Source organism: Syngnathus typhle, linkage group LG18, assembly GCF_033458585.1.
Source record: "Syngnathus typhle isolate RoL2023-S1 ecotype Sweden linkage group LG18, RoL_Styp_1.0, whole genome shotgun sequence".
Classification (NCBI taxonomy): Eukaryota; Metazoa; Chordata; class Actinopteri; order Syngnathiformes; family Syngnathidae; genus Syngnathus; species Syngnathus typhle.
Window position 1 is genome coordinate 6,082,843 of NC_083755.1, and position 16,815 is coordinate 6,099,657.

Consider the following 16,815-nt stretch of genomic DNA (forward strand, 5'->3'; position numbering starts at 1 on the left):
AGATGGCGCCCTTTAGACATCCCCAAACAGGAAAACACTTTCCTCTTTAATTCAGATTTTACAGTAACAAATAATACCCAATTCAGACGGTACAACACACACGGCTGGGCATGCATCTCCACTGCTTCCCAAATGTAAACAAAGTTTGAGTCAGCATTCAAATAGGCTGGTCAAAGTTACCGACGGTAAATAACCCAAAACTGATTTCTTCCCCTTAAAAGGACACACTAGTTTTGAACAACACATCTGCGTATGTGTAGGTAATATTTAAAATAAGACCTTTTCAATTAAGACAGTAAGTGAAAAAAGAACTTTTGTGAGTCACCGCAGCATCAACGTGAGGCCAAAAGCGACTTGAAGAGTTGACCTATTAATAATATGATTAATATCATATGGACATGTAAACATGAGTCCTGTCCTTTCGAAGGCCCCCTGGCACGACAACAGGAAGTAGACAAAAACATCTATCTATCACACGCGCTGATGGGCGAAGTTCGCTTTTAGACGCTCATCATCCCCATTGGCTGCAACTGGACCTGGACAGGCCCAAAAATAAACGTAGTGCAAGATTCGAGCGGCTCTCGCTAAATGTTAGCTGCTGCTAACGATTGGCGATGTACAACTTCGACCATTTTTTTTTTTTTGTCTGTGTCCAAAGTTTGATTCAGAGACTCCCAAAAGTCATCTTAAGACTGGTCTGGAGAACTTGAACATGACAAGCAAGCCTTCTTGCATTCATCAAAACATTCATTTGAGTTTTGAGGGAGGATTGAGATCTTTGGATCCTCGTAAAAATGTCAACGAAAAAAGTTTTTTTTGAAGATTTTGGTTACACATGCGACTCTCTGATGTGTTCTTGAAGGCTGTCGAGGACTCGGGCCGGCTCGGGGGCAGAATGTAGCACCACCTCATTACTGATTTCCACAGGTACCGACATGACACTCGACCTAGGCGCGCCAAGACCTGGTCTGGTTCCTGGTGCCACCAGAGTCTCATTCTCCTTGGTGAGGTTCACACAGCTAGCATACAGCGCTTCCATTTTGCGTGCAATCAAGCCCTCCTTCTCCGCCGGGTCTTGGACCTGGGCGGTCCCTCTCTTGGAGCGGCGCAGGAAGGCGGCGTGACGGAGTCCGCGTCGCAGCAGGTGGCTTCGATAGGCCCGCTGGATGACGGTGGCGGCCCACGTTTCCTCCTTGTGGCGTACGGTGGTAGTGATGGGCGCGAAGGAGTCCGAGGTGGGGTTGCTTTGGAGGAACTTGGTCTTGATGCTCTCCCGCATGGCGGCCATTTCCAGCGTGTCTCCAAGAACCATCTCCGTGACAGCCATCAAGATGTCCAGGCAGTGGATGCGATCGCCGATGACCAGCGGGAGGTCCATCTGGATCAGACGAAGGCGGTTGGGCTTGGCGACCCTCAACGGCTCCTGCAGAGCGTCGCAAAAGTCAGAGAGGCGGGCGTACTCGATGAACATGGTTCCGTCCGTGTCAAACTTCTCCCACGTCTCGTTGAACATCTCAAAGTCATCCTCGCACAGCGCGTCGCTGCTCTCCTCCTGCGCCACGTTGAAGTTCTCCAGGATGATAGCGATGTACATGTTGACCACCACCAGGAAGGAGATGATGATGTAGCTGCTGAAGAATATCATGCCCAAGCCCGGGCTGCCGCAATTGCCCCTCACGTCCGTGCCGGGGTTCTCAAAGTCGGGATCGCAGTCGGGGGGCTCCCTGTTGAGCATGGGAAGCAGGAGCCCATCCCAGCCGGCCGACGTGGTGATCTGGAAGAGGCAAATGATACTCCCGCCAAACGTCTCAAAGTTGAAGATGTCGTCCACGCCCGCCTCCTTCTTGACGTAGGCGAAGTTGGACATGCCGAAGATGGAGAAGATGAACATGATGAGGAAGAGCAGCAGGCCGATGTTGAAGAGGGCGGGGAGTGACATCATCAGGGCAAAGAGGAGCGTCCGGATGCCTTTGGCGCCTTTGATGAGACGCAGGATGCGACCGATCCGGGCCAGACGGATCACACGGAAGAGCGTGGGTGACACAAAGTACTTCTCGATCAGGTCCGACAGCATGGTGCCTGCACGAGAAGAACTTCATGAAGGCTTCAGTCGAACACGATTGACAGATTTCATACGGCGACTTTGTCACCAGCAATGGAGAGGATGACCACGATGAAGTCAAATACATTCCAACCGTTGGTGAAGAAGTACTGACGCAGAGCGAAGAGCTTCAGCACGCACTCGGTGGTGAAGACCGCAATAAAGGCCAGATTGACTTTAAAGAGGAAATCCTCCTTCTCTGCGCTTTGGTTGTCCGTCTCGACCATCATGGTCACCATGTTGAGGCAGATGAGCACCATGATGAAGATGTCAAAGAACTGCTGATTGGTGAGGTCAAACACCAAGCCCTGGAGAAAGTTCTGCCAGGGGAGGGAAGAAATATAAGTCCAAGGGGGGTCACGAGTGTTGACAAGACATGATGACAAGCTGAGCTGAGGTCTTGAGATTGTCGACACTCACTGAATCGTTTCGAAATGTCTTCATAAAACATACCGTGGGACGTGGAATTGGCTTCTGCGGCTTCTTGGAACCGAGTTTCTTCATGGCTTCGTAGTACTTCTTCTGCTCTTCCGTCATGAAGATGTCTTTATCTCCCAAGTGCAGCAGCAAATGTCATCATTATAAGAATTATTATTAGCTTTAAGACAAACATGTGAACACTCATCTTTCTCTTCTGCTGGTTGAAGTTGTCAATGATAACACCGATGAAGAGGTTGAGCGTGAAGAAGGAGCCGAAGATGATGAAGATGACAAAGTAGATGTACATGTATAGGTTGATCTCGTACGACGGCTGCTCCTCCACCTGAGGAGCGTCAGCAAATCGTATGAATGGAAAGAATTCGAGGCTTGGTGAATAGCGAGGTACGTACTTCTCTGGAGTCAACAGCGGCATACATGATGTCCATCCAGCCTTTAAAGGTTGCCTACAAAAAAATATCAAAATGATTTGTTGTTGTTGTTTTTTTTGAAACGGAGAACATTTTAGGTGACGCACCACTTGGAGCAGCGACAAGTAGCCTTTCCCCACATTGTCGTAGTTGACCTTGATATTGACCCAGCGGGCCTCCCCCGTGGCCTCCTGCAGGGCCAGGCACTCGCTGCGGTTGTTGACTTGGGCGACGGCGAAGGTTTCCTCCGTGGTGGTGTTGATGCAGCGGTAGAACTTGCCGGCAAACATGGTGACCCCCATGATGCTGAAGATGAGCCAGAAGATGAGGCAGACTAACAGGACGTTGAAGATGGACGGGATGGCGCCGACCAGCGCGTTCACCACCACCTGGTGAGGGCAAAAGCATGAGAAGCTTGACGTCGAGGCGAGGAACGACGATCGACATCGCGACACTTACCTGGTTGCGCTCCCGTGCATGCAAGCTAGGAGAAACGTCACACGTGTCAAAACGTGCAGGTAGCATTCTGGTTAGCCACTTAGCTTAATTTTAAGTGCAACATTACACAATGACAACCAGGCGTGCCAATCTCAAGCACGGCCGCTTCGGCGCCACTTACCCTCATGCCTTCGAATCTGGAGAGAGCGCGAAGAGGCCTCAGCGCCCTCAGCGTTCTGAGGGATTTGATTGGGCCCAGCTCGGAGAATCCCATCCAGTTGGCCACCAAGCTAATCAGAGAAACCTACAGCAAAAGAAGCCAGTTTGTGACCCCGCCAGACCCTCGAGAACATCTGAGAACTTACATCGACAATAAAAAAGTCCAGCCAGCACCAGGCGTTGGTGAAGTAGGTCTTGAAACCGTACGCCGTCCATTTCAGGATCATCTCGATGACAAAGACGACGGTGAAAACTTTATCGGCATACTCCAGGATAATTTTGATGATTCGCCGTCGCTCAAGATAAACGTCTTCAAAAGCCTGTCCAAAGGTAGCGTGACAAATATGTACCGGCGAGAAACGTTGCCGTGTTCCGAGGACTTACCAGAGCGCCGCTGCTTAGTAAGATCATAAAGATGATGAAGGTTTCAAACCAGTCGTGCTCCACGATGGCAAAGCAGGTCTTGCGGAGCTTCCACCATCGCTTGCCTTTGGTGCTGTCCACGTCCACGGTGAGGCACGGCCAGCGGCCAATGCAGTCTGTCGGTGAGATATCATAAATGGTTCCAAATGGGACCACGGTTCAGGTTTTAAATTCTTACTGTCGGTGAAGCAGGCTTCCGGCTCCACCGGCTCCGGTTCTTCCTCCTCTTCTTCTTCCAGTTCGGGTTCAGGCGGTTGATAATCGGCCGTGCTGCACATTGACACGTCGGCGTCCTCGATGGCCACGCCCATCAGCTGCTCAGGCGCGACAGAGACAACGTTGGATCAACAGACACGAAAAGACAATATCCTTTTTATGGAGAGAAGCTACTCACTTTGACTTCTTTGATAAGACCAAGATCATCCTCGAGGCTTTTCTAAAAAAATTAAAATGACAATGGCTTTAAGGACTTTGGAGATACACGGTAAAGACCTTCATTCTTACATCGTCATGAAGGCTGTCGCCACAAGTGGAAAGATTGGAGTCATACTCGTCGTCATCATCGTCCAGAATTTCAAAGTCTGACTCCCCCTGAGCGATGGGCACACCGAGAGCGAGCTCTCCATCCAAACCGGCGCCGGAAGCCCGTCCCGGCATCCGACAATTTGCTATCCCGTCTGCCGTTTTGTCTAAGTCGTTCATCTCCACCGTGTCCTCAGTCGCCTTGGGTATTTTGCCCAGGATTCTCCCTGGAATTTTGGTGACATTAGCTTTGAGCCAGTCAATGCCTTGCGTGATCCTCCCGACGGCGATCTGGAGGTTGTTAAGCTCGCCGTCGTCATCCGCCGTCGACAGGTTGTCGCCGCTGAACGAACTGAGCAGCAACGCCAAGAAGAGGTTCAGCACCTGCTCAGAAGGTCGACATGTCCCGAGTCTGTTAGGGTTAGCTGCTTCCCCGTCATGCTAACATGTATCAAATCCTGGATTAAGCCATATGATCGGAGCGATATGATCAATTACAGTCGAATACGCCATCTCCGATGACTCCCCCTTCACACATGCTCGGCAGCTGTTTGCGTGGTGGCAGCACGCCGACCTGATCTGGATCTTAACACAAGGTCAAAACCAGAATTTGATTTCTCAAGTCACTGGATTTAAATAGAAGCGTGTACTTTTTTTTTTCCCATCCGCGTACATAACGAACGCTAGCTCAGCCCCCCTGAGATGGCGATTTGAGGAGGAGGAGGGGTGGGGGGGCATCTGGAGAATTTGCCACTTGGCAGTCGGTGCTTTTCAGCTCTCCTGCTGATGAGCTATTTCCTTTTCATTTCTATGAATAACCTACCAGGAAGTGCTCATGACATGGTCACTTCTTCTGACATCAAGATCTAATTTGGACGTTTTCCAAGAGGAACCAATATTTTTATATTGAAACTGTACACACAGAAAAAAAACAATTTACTCACCACGAGATTTCCAATAACCATGACCAACATGAAGACGATGAGGCACATTCCCGCCCCGGATACCTCCATGCAGTCCCACATGGTCTCGATCCATTCGCCACATAAGATGCGAAAGACGATGAGGAAGGAGTGGAAAAAGTCGTTCATGTGCCAGCGCGGCAGCTCGCAGTCATCGGAGATCTTGCATACGCAGTCCTTGTAGTTCTTGCCAAAGAGCTGCATGCCCACCACGGCGAAGATGAAGACGATGATGGCCAGCACCAGCGTCAAGTTGCCCAGGGCGCCCACGGAGTTTCCGATGATCTTGATCAGCATGTTGAGTGTGGGCCAGGACTTGGCTAGCTTGAAGACACGAAGCTATCGCCGCAGCACAGAAGATGTGAATGAGTGAGAGGAAGTGTGACCGGGTGAGTGGCACTCACCAAACGGAAGGAACGCAGGACCGAGAGCCCTTGAACGTTTGCCAGGCCCAACTCTGCAAGACTGAGAGTTACGATGATGCTGTCAAAAATATTCCAACCCACTTGGAAGTAGTAGTAAGGATCCATGGCAATGAGTTTAAGGACCATCTCCGCTGTGAAGATCCCAGTGAAAACCTAAGAGAAGTTCCAGAAGTTACGAAAGCCAGCATTATAGAAATAAACAGCAGAAAGTTTGGTCTCACCAGGTTGCCCACGGAAAGCATCTCATCAAATTCTTTGGTCATGGGGTAATGCTCCATGGCCATGAAGAGCGTGTTGAGCACGATGCAAATGGTGATGGCCAGGTCGAAGAAAGGGTCCATCACAATGACGTACAACCACTTTTTGAGGGTCATCCACGGCTTGCAGCAGTTCCACTTGAGGAAAATGTTGGCAAATTTATACCAGCCTGGTGGGCACGGCCTCTGAGCGTCCTCCAACTCTGGACAAAAAAGAAAAATTGTCCAGAGCAGTTTTGAAAGTTAATACCCAGGAATAGCTGCGCTAATGCTCCAAACGTTCATCTTGTTTCTATAATCGCTGTGGGTTGTTTTCACCGAGGTGACAACAACAGTGGGAAAGCCGCCAGACTTTAAGTCGCATGACTTAATTCTCCCAAATGAAATGAGCGCTTGAATGTTGACAGAGATTCTTCCTAATGAATTCTGACTAAGTGCAATATAATTGTGCCTGTGCTGCCACCTCAGCTCTGCTTCAAACTTGATGCCACGTTTATCTCTTCGCGCCCGCAAAAGGGCTTAACACCTAGCGAATGGGACCGAGCAGTACCTTCCATGGCGCTAGTGGACCTCTGCCTCTGGCTCTGATCGTCCGGATGAAGATCATCTGGATTAAGCATGCCTGGAGACTTCTCCCTGAGCTCCTCGTCATCATTACACTAAAAAAAAAAAATCAAAACAGCTACAATGAAGCTTCATAGTTGATGACTCGGAAGACGACAGCTACTAACCACGACCATGGTGGGCGGTCGGACCATGAGGCTTGGGACCATCTTGCCGTTACAGTCCTTGACAGCTTCGTCGCGCTCCGGGCTCGAGTGGCGACTTGGCAGCTTGCTACTGTTCAGAGATTCTCGACTTCCAGACTGCTGAGCCTACAAGAAACAGTTTGGTGTAGAAGCCCACCAAGCACCTTTTGAGGAGTCAAGTTCAGCTAAAGTTAAGCGCGTACCTGCTCCTGGTTCTTGAGCTGCTCGAGGATACGCTGAAACTCCTCCTCCTTCTCCTTGGCCTCACGCTGCGTGGCCTGGTTCTGCTCGTCGTACGCCATGGCCACCACCGCTAGGATGAGGTTGATGAGGTAGAAGGATCCCAGGAAGATCACCACCACGAAGAAGAGCATATACGTTTTGCCCGCCGCCCGCAGGATCTGCGTTTGGAACAAACGAGAAGCTACGACAAATAAGGAGGCGTTCTCCACGTCCGGTGAGAAGGAGAGGAAACGCCTGCGGAATTCCAACCATCTGGAAGAGGTTTTCCCAGTAGTCCTGGGTCATGAGTCTGAAGAGCGCCAGGAAAGCCCAGCCGAACGAGTCGAAGCTGGTGTAGCCGTAATTTGGGTTCCCGCCGGCCTTCATGCACGTGAAACCTTCAGGGCAGACTCTAGAGTTAAGTCACGGAGGTGTAATGAGTGAAGACCTCATCTCAGCTGGAGTAAGGTGAAGAAATGATGTCAAGATCATACCCAGCATCGGAACCGTTCCCGCACACAAGAGGATCTTTGCTGCCATCCAGAAAGTAGTAGTTTTCTGCACACATTTGAACAGAATCCTGTAAAGATGATTTAACGTAACACCTATGATGCAACATACCCGAGTTCTCGATGTACTCTGCAAAATTGAAGGTGCCGTTGGAATAATCGCTAGCGTTGAAACCGACCGTTTGGTTGTCGAGCGCTAACGTGACGTTGAACCACTCGGTCGTGTCGTTGCTGTCGATGGGCCAACGCACGCACTTGTGCCGTAGGTTGCCCATGAACAGCTGGAGGCCGACCAGCGCGAACACGGCCAAAGCGAAGACGGTCAGGACCATCACGTCCCCCATTTTCTTCACCGATTGGATCAACGCGCCCACGATGGTTTTTAGACCTGCCGGGACCAGAAAGCGTTAAATATAACTGTGGTAGGAAATGGAATTAAAAAAAAAAGCGTACCGGGAATCACAGTGATGGTTTTAAGGGCTCGTAGCACACGGAAGGTCCTGAGGGCGGACACGTTACCGAGATCGACGAACTCAGTGATGTACCTGCAGAAACATCCAGAAATTAAAACAAAAGAAAAAAATCAGAAGGTCGCCTACTTGGCGGAACAACATGACGGAATACTCGTGTTGCTTACGCCATGCTGATCACCATGAAATCCAGCCAGTTCCACGGGTCTCGGAGGAATGTAAACGAGCCGATGCAGAAGCCTCTGGACAACACTTTGACGGTAGCCTCGAAGGTGTAAATCCCAGTAAAAGCGTACCTGAGGACGGAAAGAAAACTCTACGCATCAAAATCAACGCTCGCACGTACGACCGCGTACTCACTCGACATTTTTACTCCAGGCTGGCGGGTTGCTCATGGTCATAAACACGCAATTGGATAAAATGGTGATCATGATGAACATGCTGAATAATCTGAGGCGTCACGTTAAGGAAACATGGATGATCTTAAGGGAGCGGGTTGAAATGAGCGGTGGCGTTAAGGATATGAATGGATGAGGATTTTGATGGATCCTCTTCTCACAATGCTGAAGGGGCTCAGGAGGTAGCACGCCGGCTCCGCGTTGAACCTGAAAATGGTGTTGCCTTTGCTAAGCACGATGAACGTCTGAAAAGCACAAACGTAACCTTCAGTAAGTATCGGTACTTAGTATCGTACTCAAAGAGTGAGCACTCGAACTCGAAAGTGGTATTTAAAATCCGATTGACCTTCTGAGCCTTGTAGAAGGGGTCCAAATCCTCCAACGGTGTGTTGATCATCTCCGCCGGAGGGTCTCCGTAAATCCACGGCAAACTCTTGCCGGCCTCCAAGTCGGCGTTGGGGGTCGCCGGCGCCTTCTCTTCCGCCACCTCATCGTGTCCGTCTACTGGGTCTGCCTTTTTGCGCTTTTCCACTTGAAGCCTCTCGATCTCCGCCAGCGATTCTCGGGTGAAGGGGCGGAACGCGTTGGCGCCTGAGGGAGGGAGCGGGGGAGCCATCTTGGCATTGCGAAGGGCTACCGCCGCACAGGGGTCACCCTAGGTGGAACTGCGAGGTGGAAAATGGTGATTAGGTTTTTGGAGCATATCAACGAGGACGCGAGCTGTGGAAGCAATCAACCAATGAGATCCATCAATCACACGCATGAATGGCAGTTGCCCACCTACATGCAGACGCATTCGCAGAGAGAGAGTGATAACACAGCGGATGATGCATGCCCACATGTGAGCAGGATTCGGTGGCCCCCCAGCTGCTAGCGGCTGTCAAGACCAAGCGTCGAGTTACAGGAGCCGAATGACTGCGCTCATTCCTTCGCCCGCCTTCACATCCCCTCCCGATCAACAGCTCGGATCTCCGACCCGACTACACTTTACACGACACGGGGTGGGGGCTCCGAACACAAGTGCGCTTCCGCCTTCGCACCCCCGAGTGCACTTTGCGAGCCCCCCTGGCCACGAGACATGTGATCGTTCACCATCGCCTCCACGTATTTTATACCCAAGACATTGTTGGACTGAAAAGGACAAGAAATGCTTGAGTTGAAATCCCCAGTGAATATCTGGGGTCAAATGGACAGTAAATAAACAAGTTGCTTAAATAGAATGGGTAAAAGAAGACTGCAATATTCGTTAGCGATAAGCTATCAAACAACGTAAAGACCAATTTGTGTGGGCAGACGCTTGGCCCCAACGCTTTCTTTAACATTCGCCACGTGCCTTCCCTGCTGCGTTCTCACGGGGTCAAATCACTCCCTGTCAGCTGCCAATCAAGCCCGTATTTTGAAGCCTATAGGGAGTCGCCGCCGGACTAATTCCAAGCTTTACACCTGTAAACTGCGGCCTGCGTTTTACAGCATCGTGATTGGCCGCAAGGGTCCTCTGGATCTGATGACTCTGGAAATATCTGCATGCATCGCGCGGTTACTGCCGAGAGGGCAGCTGCTTGCGGCGCCGTGGCATCGCGTAAAGACCAGAGCTAAGCCGGCCCGTACGCTCTTGAGGCCCCACAGACATACATTGGAGCCTCGTGATTAATAGACTTTGACAGGAGCACATGCCTCGCATTTGTATCTGCATTAAAAGCAAAAATTGGTGAGTAATTGAACGGAATCAGAATTTGTTCTTGATGTGCGGTTTTTCAAACTCAGCCTCTGACCCATTTGGCCTTTGCTCGAATGGCAAAGTAATCTGAGTAGATTACATGTGGGAAGAAGTAAAACAGGAGGAGGGCACCGTGTCGCCATGAATCAAGAAGTAAATTTGATCCAAGACAACCAGTGCAACTTGTCTTCCAAGAGTCCGTGAACGTGTGAGGGCAGATGCAGTAAAGACACTTTAGGTGGTGGACGAAAAGGTAAAAAAAAAATCAACATTATGGAGGAAGCAGGATGGTTTGGGGAAAACAAAATGGAGTTGCTGCGGTATGACAATACGACGGTGGACGATCTCGTCGTCAACGGCACGCCCTGCTAAGTGCAGTGTGAAAAGGGCACAATAGAGGTACAATGCAAAGGAGAAGGTCCACGATGGACATCAAAATGCGAGACTTAACACACACATGCAAAACCACGACAGAGAAGTCTCCCCATTCCAAATATGACCCCAAGCTCAATTACAGGTCTATGCTTATTATTAGAACAAATGTGAGCTAACTATATCTTTAATTCAAGCCCAATAACTTCAACTGTGGACCCAAACAAATCAAACTTTCACATTTTGGCAGTATCATTTTTATATTAATGGAGAAAAAAAAATGGAACTCTTGGGGTTGTGCGGAAGTGGCCGTTTCAATCTCCTAAAGTGGACGTAAACACCTCAATGCAACCTTTTCACCTCAGAAGTTTTCAACCTGTAGCACGAAATGAGACTCATTAAAGTTAATGTAAGAGAGAAAGAGAAGACAACACACGAGAAAGGTAAAAGGTCAAATACCTGCCACGGTAGTGCAAAGGATCCCACAGAATCCAGTCTAGTGGACAAGAAGGAAAATAAATCCTGTCGTCGTTGTCGTCCTGAGGAAGACGTGCTTGTGATTCGTGACTGCCCCGGCCGGCGGCAGTAGTAGGTTGTGTGATCTCTGTGAGGGGCAGCTGCTGCTGACGCTGACGTACCACAGCCTGAAATCGGAGGCGTCGCTCCTCCACGGCAGGTTAGCATCATTCACATCTTCTCGGCACCCACTTTCCTAGCCGCAAAAGCAAATGAAAATCCATGTCAATTAAGAATGCAAGATAATTTGACTAGGTGTGTGGTTTATTTTATTTTTTTAAGCATGTTCCTATATAAAATATTATGGATTTTATAAAGTAACAATTGATTCAATTATGTACAAATCAATAAATATTAATAATAACAATAATAGCTTGGCTAAAATAATATAATAATTAAAACCAAAATGAAATAAATTACAACATTAAAAACCTATGTAAAAAATAAATCACACAAATGTAAACAATGTGAAAAGCATTACAGCATTAAATAATACCTTAGAATTATTTACTACACTAATTGAAAATACTAAAGAAGACTAAATTAATATTAAATTATTAATTCTGTAAAGTTGAATAACAATGGCAGTACCTTAGAATTATTTACTACACTAATTGAAAAAACTAACAAGATAGACCAAATTAATATTGATTTATTAATTCTTTAAAGTGTAATAACAATGGCACAGATTAGTCGGAACTCTTTCAAGGCAACTCTGGGGACTATTAAAAAAGCGACACTGTTACCATAGAAACACAAACAAACACATCCGGAAGTGAAGTCGTGTTTGGCAACTGGTTTGTTTCATCCTTTTCTTTCTTGTCATCTTAAAAGGTCAGTGGATTTATTTGGAGAGAATTACAATGTAGCTAATTATTATTTTTCGTTTACATGCTGACAGTCAAAACATGGATTCCGAGTTCGTCAAGACTCATCTGGGTTCATGTCTGGCAGAGGGGCTTGCTGAAGTGGTAGAGCAGCGCCCCATGGACCCCATCCAGTTTTTGGCTCACTGGCTGTACAAATACAACTCCAACGTTGAATATGAAGAAAAGGTCAAACATATAAATAAATGAATAAAAAGTTTAGTTTAGTTTGTCAATAGATGGCGCTGTTGTCTAACGTTTTGAGAGTGGTAGTGTTTTATACTACCATTCAAAATTGTGGAATATTTATAAAAAAATATCTTTTTACAGAAACAGACCCGGTTGGCACTTATGGAGAAGGAAAGAGCTAAAGCCAGGGAGAAGGACACTAAAAAGGATGCTGGGAAGGACGCCGAGAAGGAGCCAACTGTAAAAGTACCTAACTTTTATTCTAATTTATGTTTTGCCATTTGGTGTAGTCGCATTCCAGAGGTCAGTCAGCAGTTAGAAAGCAGCAAGTTCAGCCAAGAGTTGGGATGAATGGGAGCTGAAGAGCAGGCAAGGTGAAGGGAGAGAATCAGATGGAATGTTGAAGCTTTGAAGAGTATTTGACACTCGGCACCTTAACAGCTCTCTAAAACGGAGCCTACAGGACCGGAAGATCATGTGGGAGCCACACACGAACCTGTGAGCGACCCCCATGAGCAAGAAACCCAACAGCAAAGTGGACCTCTGGAACATGATCAGGAGGTGAAAAAACAACAACTTCAAAACGTGTTTGGTGGTGGTTCTTCTGCATGTGCATGCAAAGTGTGTTGACCTATGAGCATGGGGTTAGGGTGTGCTATGTATGGGGGAAGAAAGAGAGACCTTAGCTGGTTTGGGATCCATCTTGCGGAGAGACACGTGTTCATTTGTCCACCAGGTGAAGACGACTAATAACGTAACTGCTCCAGTTGTCTCTCCGCCGACCGGCATCATTCAGCAGGACCAGCCCGAAGTGGAGAAATCCCGAGAGGAGAACGTGGTGAGTTCAAGAATGGTTATATTCAGTTGAGTGGAGAACCCAGCTGGGAACAGAAGCATGGTGCAAGTTGAGAGACACAAAACCAGATGAGAGGAATGAGGACAAATTAACTTACAGAATTCTCCTGACACCTTTTCACCAGAAGGACGAGAATGCTGAATCTGCAATGATGGAATCCTCATCCCAGATTGAAACCACACCAGCTGGGACCTCTCATACAGAGTCTTCACAGATAGAGTCTGAGCCATATGAGTCTGCAGAAATGAAATCCACCCAAGTTAAGTCCATGGAAGGAGAAGCTAAGCAGGGGGAGTCCTGGCAGGTTGATACGTCCCAGGCAGAGTCTATAGAATCCATCCAGGCTGAGACCTACCAAGCAGATGTCCCAGACAAGTCCTCCAATGTGGAGTCAACACAAGTTGAGAGCTCCCAGGCAGAGGATGTGCATTTGGGGTCCACGCCAGGGGAGTCTGTGCAGGCCAAGTCCATGCAATCGGAATCTTCTCCAGCTGAGAGCTACTACTCAGACTCTGCAAAAGCTGAGACTTCCCAGGTTGAGTCTGCACAGGTGGAGTTCACACCAGAGGCATCTGCACAGGCAGAGTCCATTCCGGTTGAATTCAGAGTTCAGAGCCCCCGGGTGCAATCTGGGCAGGTGGAGTCCATGCAATCGGAATCTTCTCTAGCTGAGAGCTACTACCCAGACTCTGCACAAGCTGAGACCTCCCAGGTTGAGTCTGCCCAGGTGGAGCTCACATCCGGAGCATCTGCGCAAGCAGAGTCCACTCCGGGTGAATTCAGCCAAGTTCAGAGCCCCCGGGTGCAGTCTACACAGGGCGAGTCCATGCAGAAGGAGTCCACACTGGTGGACTCTGTGCAGGCTGAGACCTTTCAAGCTAAAGTCTCCCACATGGAATCTGAACAAGCTGAGACCTCTCATCCCAAGTCTGCAGAGATGGAATCTCCAACGGTGGACCTAGCTCAGTCTGAGACCGCCATTTCCGAGTCCTTTGAAGCTGAAGTCTCTGACATTGAATCCCAACACATTGAGACCTCAGAGTCTGCACTGGTGGACTCCTTAATACTGGAGTCTACGCAGGTCCAGAATCCAATTGTGGAGTCCACAGAGGCTGAGTCCTCTCAAGTTGAGTGTGCTAAGTCCGAGTCTATGCAGGTGGAGTCAAAGTTGGAGGCGCCTACGCAGGCCGAGGCTCCGCAGGTTGAGGCCCCACAGGTTCAACCAACTGAGTCCAACCCAGTCCCGGCGGTTGACAACCAGTTGGCGAAAACTGAAGAGGTGACCCCTGATTCAAATTCAACACCAGTTGTTCAAGACTCGGAAGAGGTTGGTGAAATACATTTTGGTTGCTAACGCGTTACGGTAACGCCACAGGTCAATTCGGCACCCGCACATCTGAAAAAGAAAAAAAAAAGAAGCCATCAAAACTATCGTGAATGTTATTCATGCATTTTTTTAATATGATTTTTTTTTGTGATTGTGACACGCAACTGTTTAATGGTGACTAACATTTGTGTGGCTTTGCAGGTAGTAACAGAACAGCAGGGAAATGATTAAATCGCTGCTTGAGGGTCCACTGATGAACAATTTTTGAATATCCTACATTCATCATTGCATATGAGCCTATGTAAAAAATGCCCTCTGAAATATTCAAATAAACATTATGTACTTCAAACAACACCGTGTGCTACTTTTTTTGTATAAGTCAAAAAGTTTCACTGCATTTTTGGTGAATATCTTTCTCAATTTGTCTGCCATGCGTCACAGGTAATTTGCGGATGGTCCCTAAAACAGACGTCCGTTTGACATGTCACCCGAGGACATTTAATTTGTAGACGGTCTCTAAATTAGACAGATGCTTGCGCATGTATATTTGAACGAAAATAGACTAAAAAGTCAAGTTCGCTCAACGAACAGGAAACGATTGTGCTCATTTTAAGGAAGGACTGTACTCCTATTATCCCTGGTGACTTTTAAACCAGAAAATCGTCGTTGCACAATGAGTGCTTTATGACGTCACACCCCCGTGCACCACCCGATGAAATAAAACGAATGAAATTGTGACGTGCGCGTTCATGAAGGCGTCGCGGTGACACGCACGGAGCGTCAGCAAGAGAGCTGCGGACGAGGTGATCGTCAAACAATTTCCGGGGTAAGAAGTACAGAGAAGGAGCAGGAATAGCGGAATGGATGTCCTGGTCCAAGTCACAACGGCTGCGGGTGGCCTGGTGGCCCGATTTTTCAACTTCGTGACGGATATGTTCCTCACGAAGCCGCTGAAGGCCAGCCTCCAGTATCTAGAAGAAGCTCAGCTCACGACTTTGACTGCAGGTAAGTGTGTTCTCGCAAACCTTTGCCGAGAAGGATTTAGAAGAAAAAAAAAAAGTGACTTTGTTGAGTTTACAATGCGGCTGCTTTGTAACCCTTTGCCTCCTTCCTTCACTTTTAATCCGTCACGTGATTTCTTCACCCACCCATTCCTTCTTGGCTTTAGTCACTTCTTTCAATTCCTTTCTATCAATTCACCCTTCACGATTGCTTCACCTATTTCCTTTCACCCGCATTTCAAAATTGTCAAGCCTGACTTTTCTCTCTTTGCTGTCACTTCATCCCCCCTGCAACAACTTAATATCCACCTTCAATTTCAGAGAAGACAAAGTTGAAGGCCAAGTCTCTATGGGAGCAGACGGGCGCTGTCATTATGGCGGTGCGCAGACCAGGATGATTTCTGTGCAGAGAGGTAAACATTTTGATGGATGGCACTTACCACTTAGCATGATGGAAGCTTAACACGCTGTCATCCAGGAAGCTGCAGAGCTGTCCTCTCTGAAGCCCCAGCTGGACCAGCTTGGGGTTCCACTGTACGCCGTGGTCAAGGAGAACATCAGCGATGAGGTCCAGAAATTCAGGAATTATTTCAACGGGGAGATCTTCTTGGATGAAAAGGTCTTTTGGAGGAAACTATGAAGTTCATCTTGTGTTTCACTGAGTCTGAATTTTCACGCTGTGCTTCTGTCCGTCGCAGAAATGCTTCTATGGACCTCAAGAGCGACGGTTGGGCCTCCTGGCGTTCCTTCGTGCCGGGGTGTGGATGAACGGCCTCAGGGCATTCGGAAAGGGCTTCAAGGGCAATATCTTGGGAGAGGGCTTCGTGCTTGGCGGCGTTTTTGTCATCGGACGTGAACAGCAGGTAGAAGTGACACAATTCAATCTGTGGTTAATCAAGTCGGGAAAACTGTTTTTAATTTCCCTCCCAGGGAATCCTACTGGAACACCGAGAGATGGAGTTTGGAGATAAGGTCAAAATTGAAGATGTGATGCGAGCTGTCAGGGAAATAACATAAGAGCTCGTGCCCGTGGAGAATAATGTCACTGAGTAACCTAACCTGCATGCATAGATGACTTGTGTAGCAAAAAGCCTCCCAGTCTGTTGATGATGGTCTGTTTTCAAACTCTACGGAGCAAACAGAGTTGATGTTTTTAAGACTTGGGATTCCTTTTCTTATGCAATAAAATATGTCATGGCACTTGAGAGAGCTTGTTATTTTACATACAACAGAACTTTGCATATAATCACTGACAATTTCAAACCGGAAAAAAAAAAATTATATATATATATATATATATATAATATAAAATATGGTTTAAAATTCACAAAAGGTTAATCATATAAGGTCATCCGACTTGATTAGGGTGGTTGTTTAGTTTACAGTGCCGTCCAATCGTTTACCTCGTACTCAAGATCGACCAACCAA

The 16,815-nt window shown here is 48.0% G+C and overlaps 3 protein-coding genes and 1 long non-coding RNA gene across 8 annotated transcripts; 2 read left to right on the top strand and 2 right to left on the bottom strand.

Moving 5' to 3' along the window:
• Positions 1-33: 33 nt before the first annotated feature.
• On the bottom strand, positions 34-11,233 carry scn4aa (sodium channel, voltage-gated, type IV, alpha, a). Of its 3 annotated transcripts, XM_061264123.1 has the most exons (28): positions 11,092-11,209; positions 10,974-11,008; positions 8,890-9,208; positions 8,668-8,788; positions 8,506-8,593; positions 8,313-8,441; positions 8,129-8,220; positions 7,788-8,063; positions 7,661-7,724; positions 7,437-7,578; positions 7,148-7,345; positions 6,927-7,070; positions 6,746-6,854; positions 6,160-6,398; positions 5,918-6,091; positions 5,496-5,852; positions 4,534-4,935; positions 4,424-4,465; positions 4,208-4,343; positions 3,991-4,145; positions 3,753-3,926; positions 3,569-3,691; positions 3,057-3,338; positions 2,932-2,985; positions 2,727-2,864; positions 2,555-2,659; positions 2,151-2,421; positions 34-2,079 (listed from the first exon to the last, which is right to left on the bottom strand). In XM_061264123.1, the coding sequence occupies exons 3-28, from the start codon at positions 9,157-9,159 to the stop codon at positions 830-832; spliced, it is 5,535 nt and encodes a 1,844-aa protein (XP_061120107.1). In that variant the 5' UTR covers positions 9,160-9,208; positions 10,974-11,008; positions 11,092-11,209; the 3' UTR covers positions 34-829. The 3 variants fall into 3 exon arrangements, with proteins under 3 accessions (XP_061120107.1, XP_061120106.1, XP_061120108.1); XM_061264122.1 differs by lacking the exon at positions 10,974-11,008 and having other exon boundaries at positions 11,092-11,233; XM_061264124.1 differs by lacking the exons at positions 7,661-7,724; positions 7,788-8,063; positions 8,129-8,220; ... (4 more) ...; positions 10,974-11,008; positions 11,092-11,209 and having other exon boundaries at positions 7,148-7,368; positions 7,437-7,563.
• dydc2 (DPY30 domain containing 2) lies at positions 11,168-14,723 on the top strand. Of its 3 annotated transcripts, none has more exons than XM_061264125.1 (7): positions 11,168-11,308; positions 12,050-12,203; positions 12,345-12,449; positions 12,645-12,764; positions 12,940-13,041; positions 13,184-14,386; positions 14,588-14,723. In XM_061264125.1, exons 2-7 carry the CDS (start codon positions 12,057-12,059, stop codon positions 14,615-14,617), a joined length of 1,707 nt encoding a protein of 568 aa, XP_061120109.1. In that variant the 5' UTR covers positions 11,168-11,308; positions 12,050-12,056; the 3' UTR covers positions 14,618-14,723. The 3 variants fall into 3 exon arrangements, with proteins under 3 accessions (XP_061120109.1, XP_061120110.1, XP_061120111.1); XM_061264126.1 differs by lacking the exon at positions 11,168-11,308 and adding an exon at positions 11,902-11,982; XM_061264127.1 differs by lacking the exon at positions 11,168-11,308 and adding an exon at positions 11,904-11,945.
• On the bottom strand, positions 12,762-15,969 carry LOC133142690 (uncharacterized). The gene is made up of 3 exons (XR_009710235.1): positions 15,828-15,969; positions 13,157-14,455; positions 12,762-13,084 (listed from the first exon to the last, which is right to left on the bottom strand). It is a non-coding gene; the product is annotated as an uncharacterized LOC133142690 (long non-coding RNA).
• LOC133142689 (peroxiredoxin-like 2A) lies at positions 15,096-16,592 on the top strand. The gene is made up of 5 exons (XM_061264129.1): positions 15,096-15,391; positions 15,709-15,800; positions 15,866-16,006; positions 16,086-16,250; positions 16,318-16,592. The coding sequence occupies exons 1-5, from the start codon at positions 15,247-15,249 to the stop codon at positions 16,402-16,404; spliced, it is 630 nt and encodes a 209-aa protein (XP_061120113.1). The 5' UTR covers positions 15,096-15,246; the 3' UTR covers positions 16,405-16,592.
• The last annotated feature ends 223 nt before the right edge of the window (positions 16,593-16,815 follow it).

Coding starts and splice junctions, on each gene's coding strand:
- scn4aa (XM_061264122.1), bottom strand. CDS start 9,159: ATGGCTCCCCCGCTCCCTCCCTCAGGCGCCAACGCGTTCCGCCCCTTC. Junction 8,442..8,505: donor GCCTGGAGTAAAAATGTCGA/GTGAGTACGCGG, acceptor TTCCGTCCTCAG/GTACGCTTTTACTGGGATTT. Junction 3,692..3,752: donor TGGACTTTTTTATTGTCGAT/GTAAGTTCTCAG, acceptor CTTTTGCTGTAG/GTTTCTCTGATTAGCTTGGT.
- dydc2 (XM_061264125.1), top strand. CDS start 12,057: ATGGATTCCGAGTTCGTCAAGACTCATCTGGGTTCATGTCTGGCAGAG. Junction 12,450..12,644: donor AGAAGGAGCCAACTGTAAAA/GTACCTAACTTT, acceptor GCACCTTAACAG/CTCTCTAAAACGGAGCCTAC. Junction 14,387..14,587: donor TTGTTCAAGACTCGGAAGAG/GTTGGTGAAATA, acceptor GTGGCTTTGCAG/GTAGTAACAGAACAGCAGGG.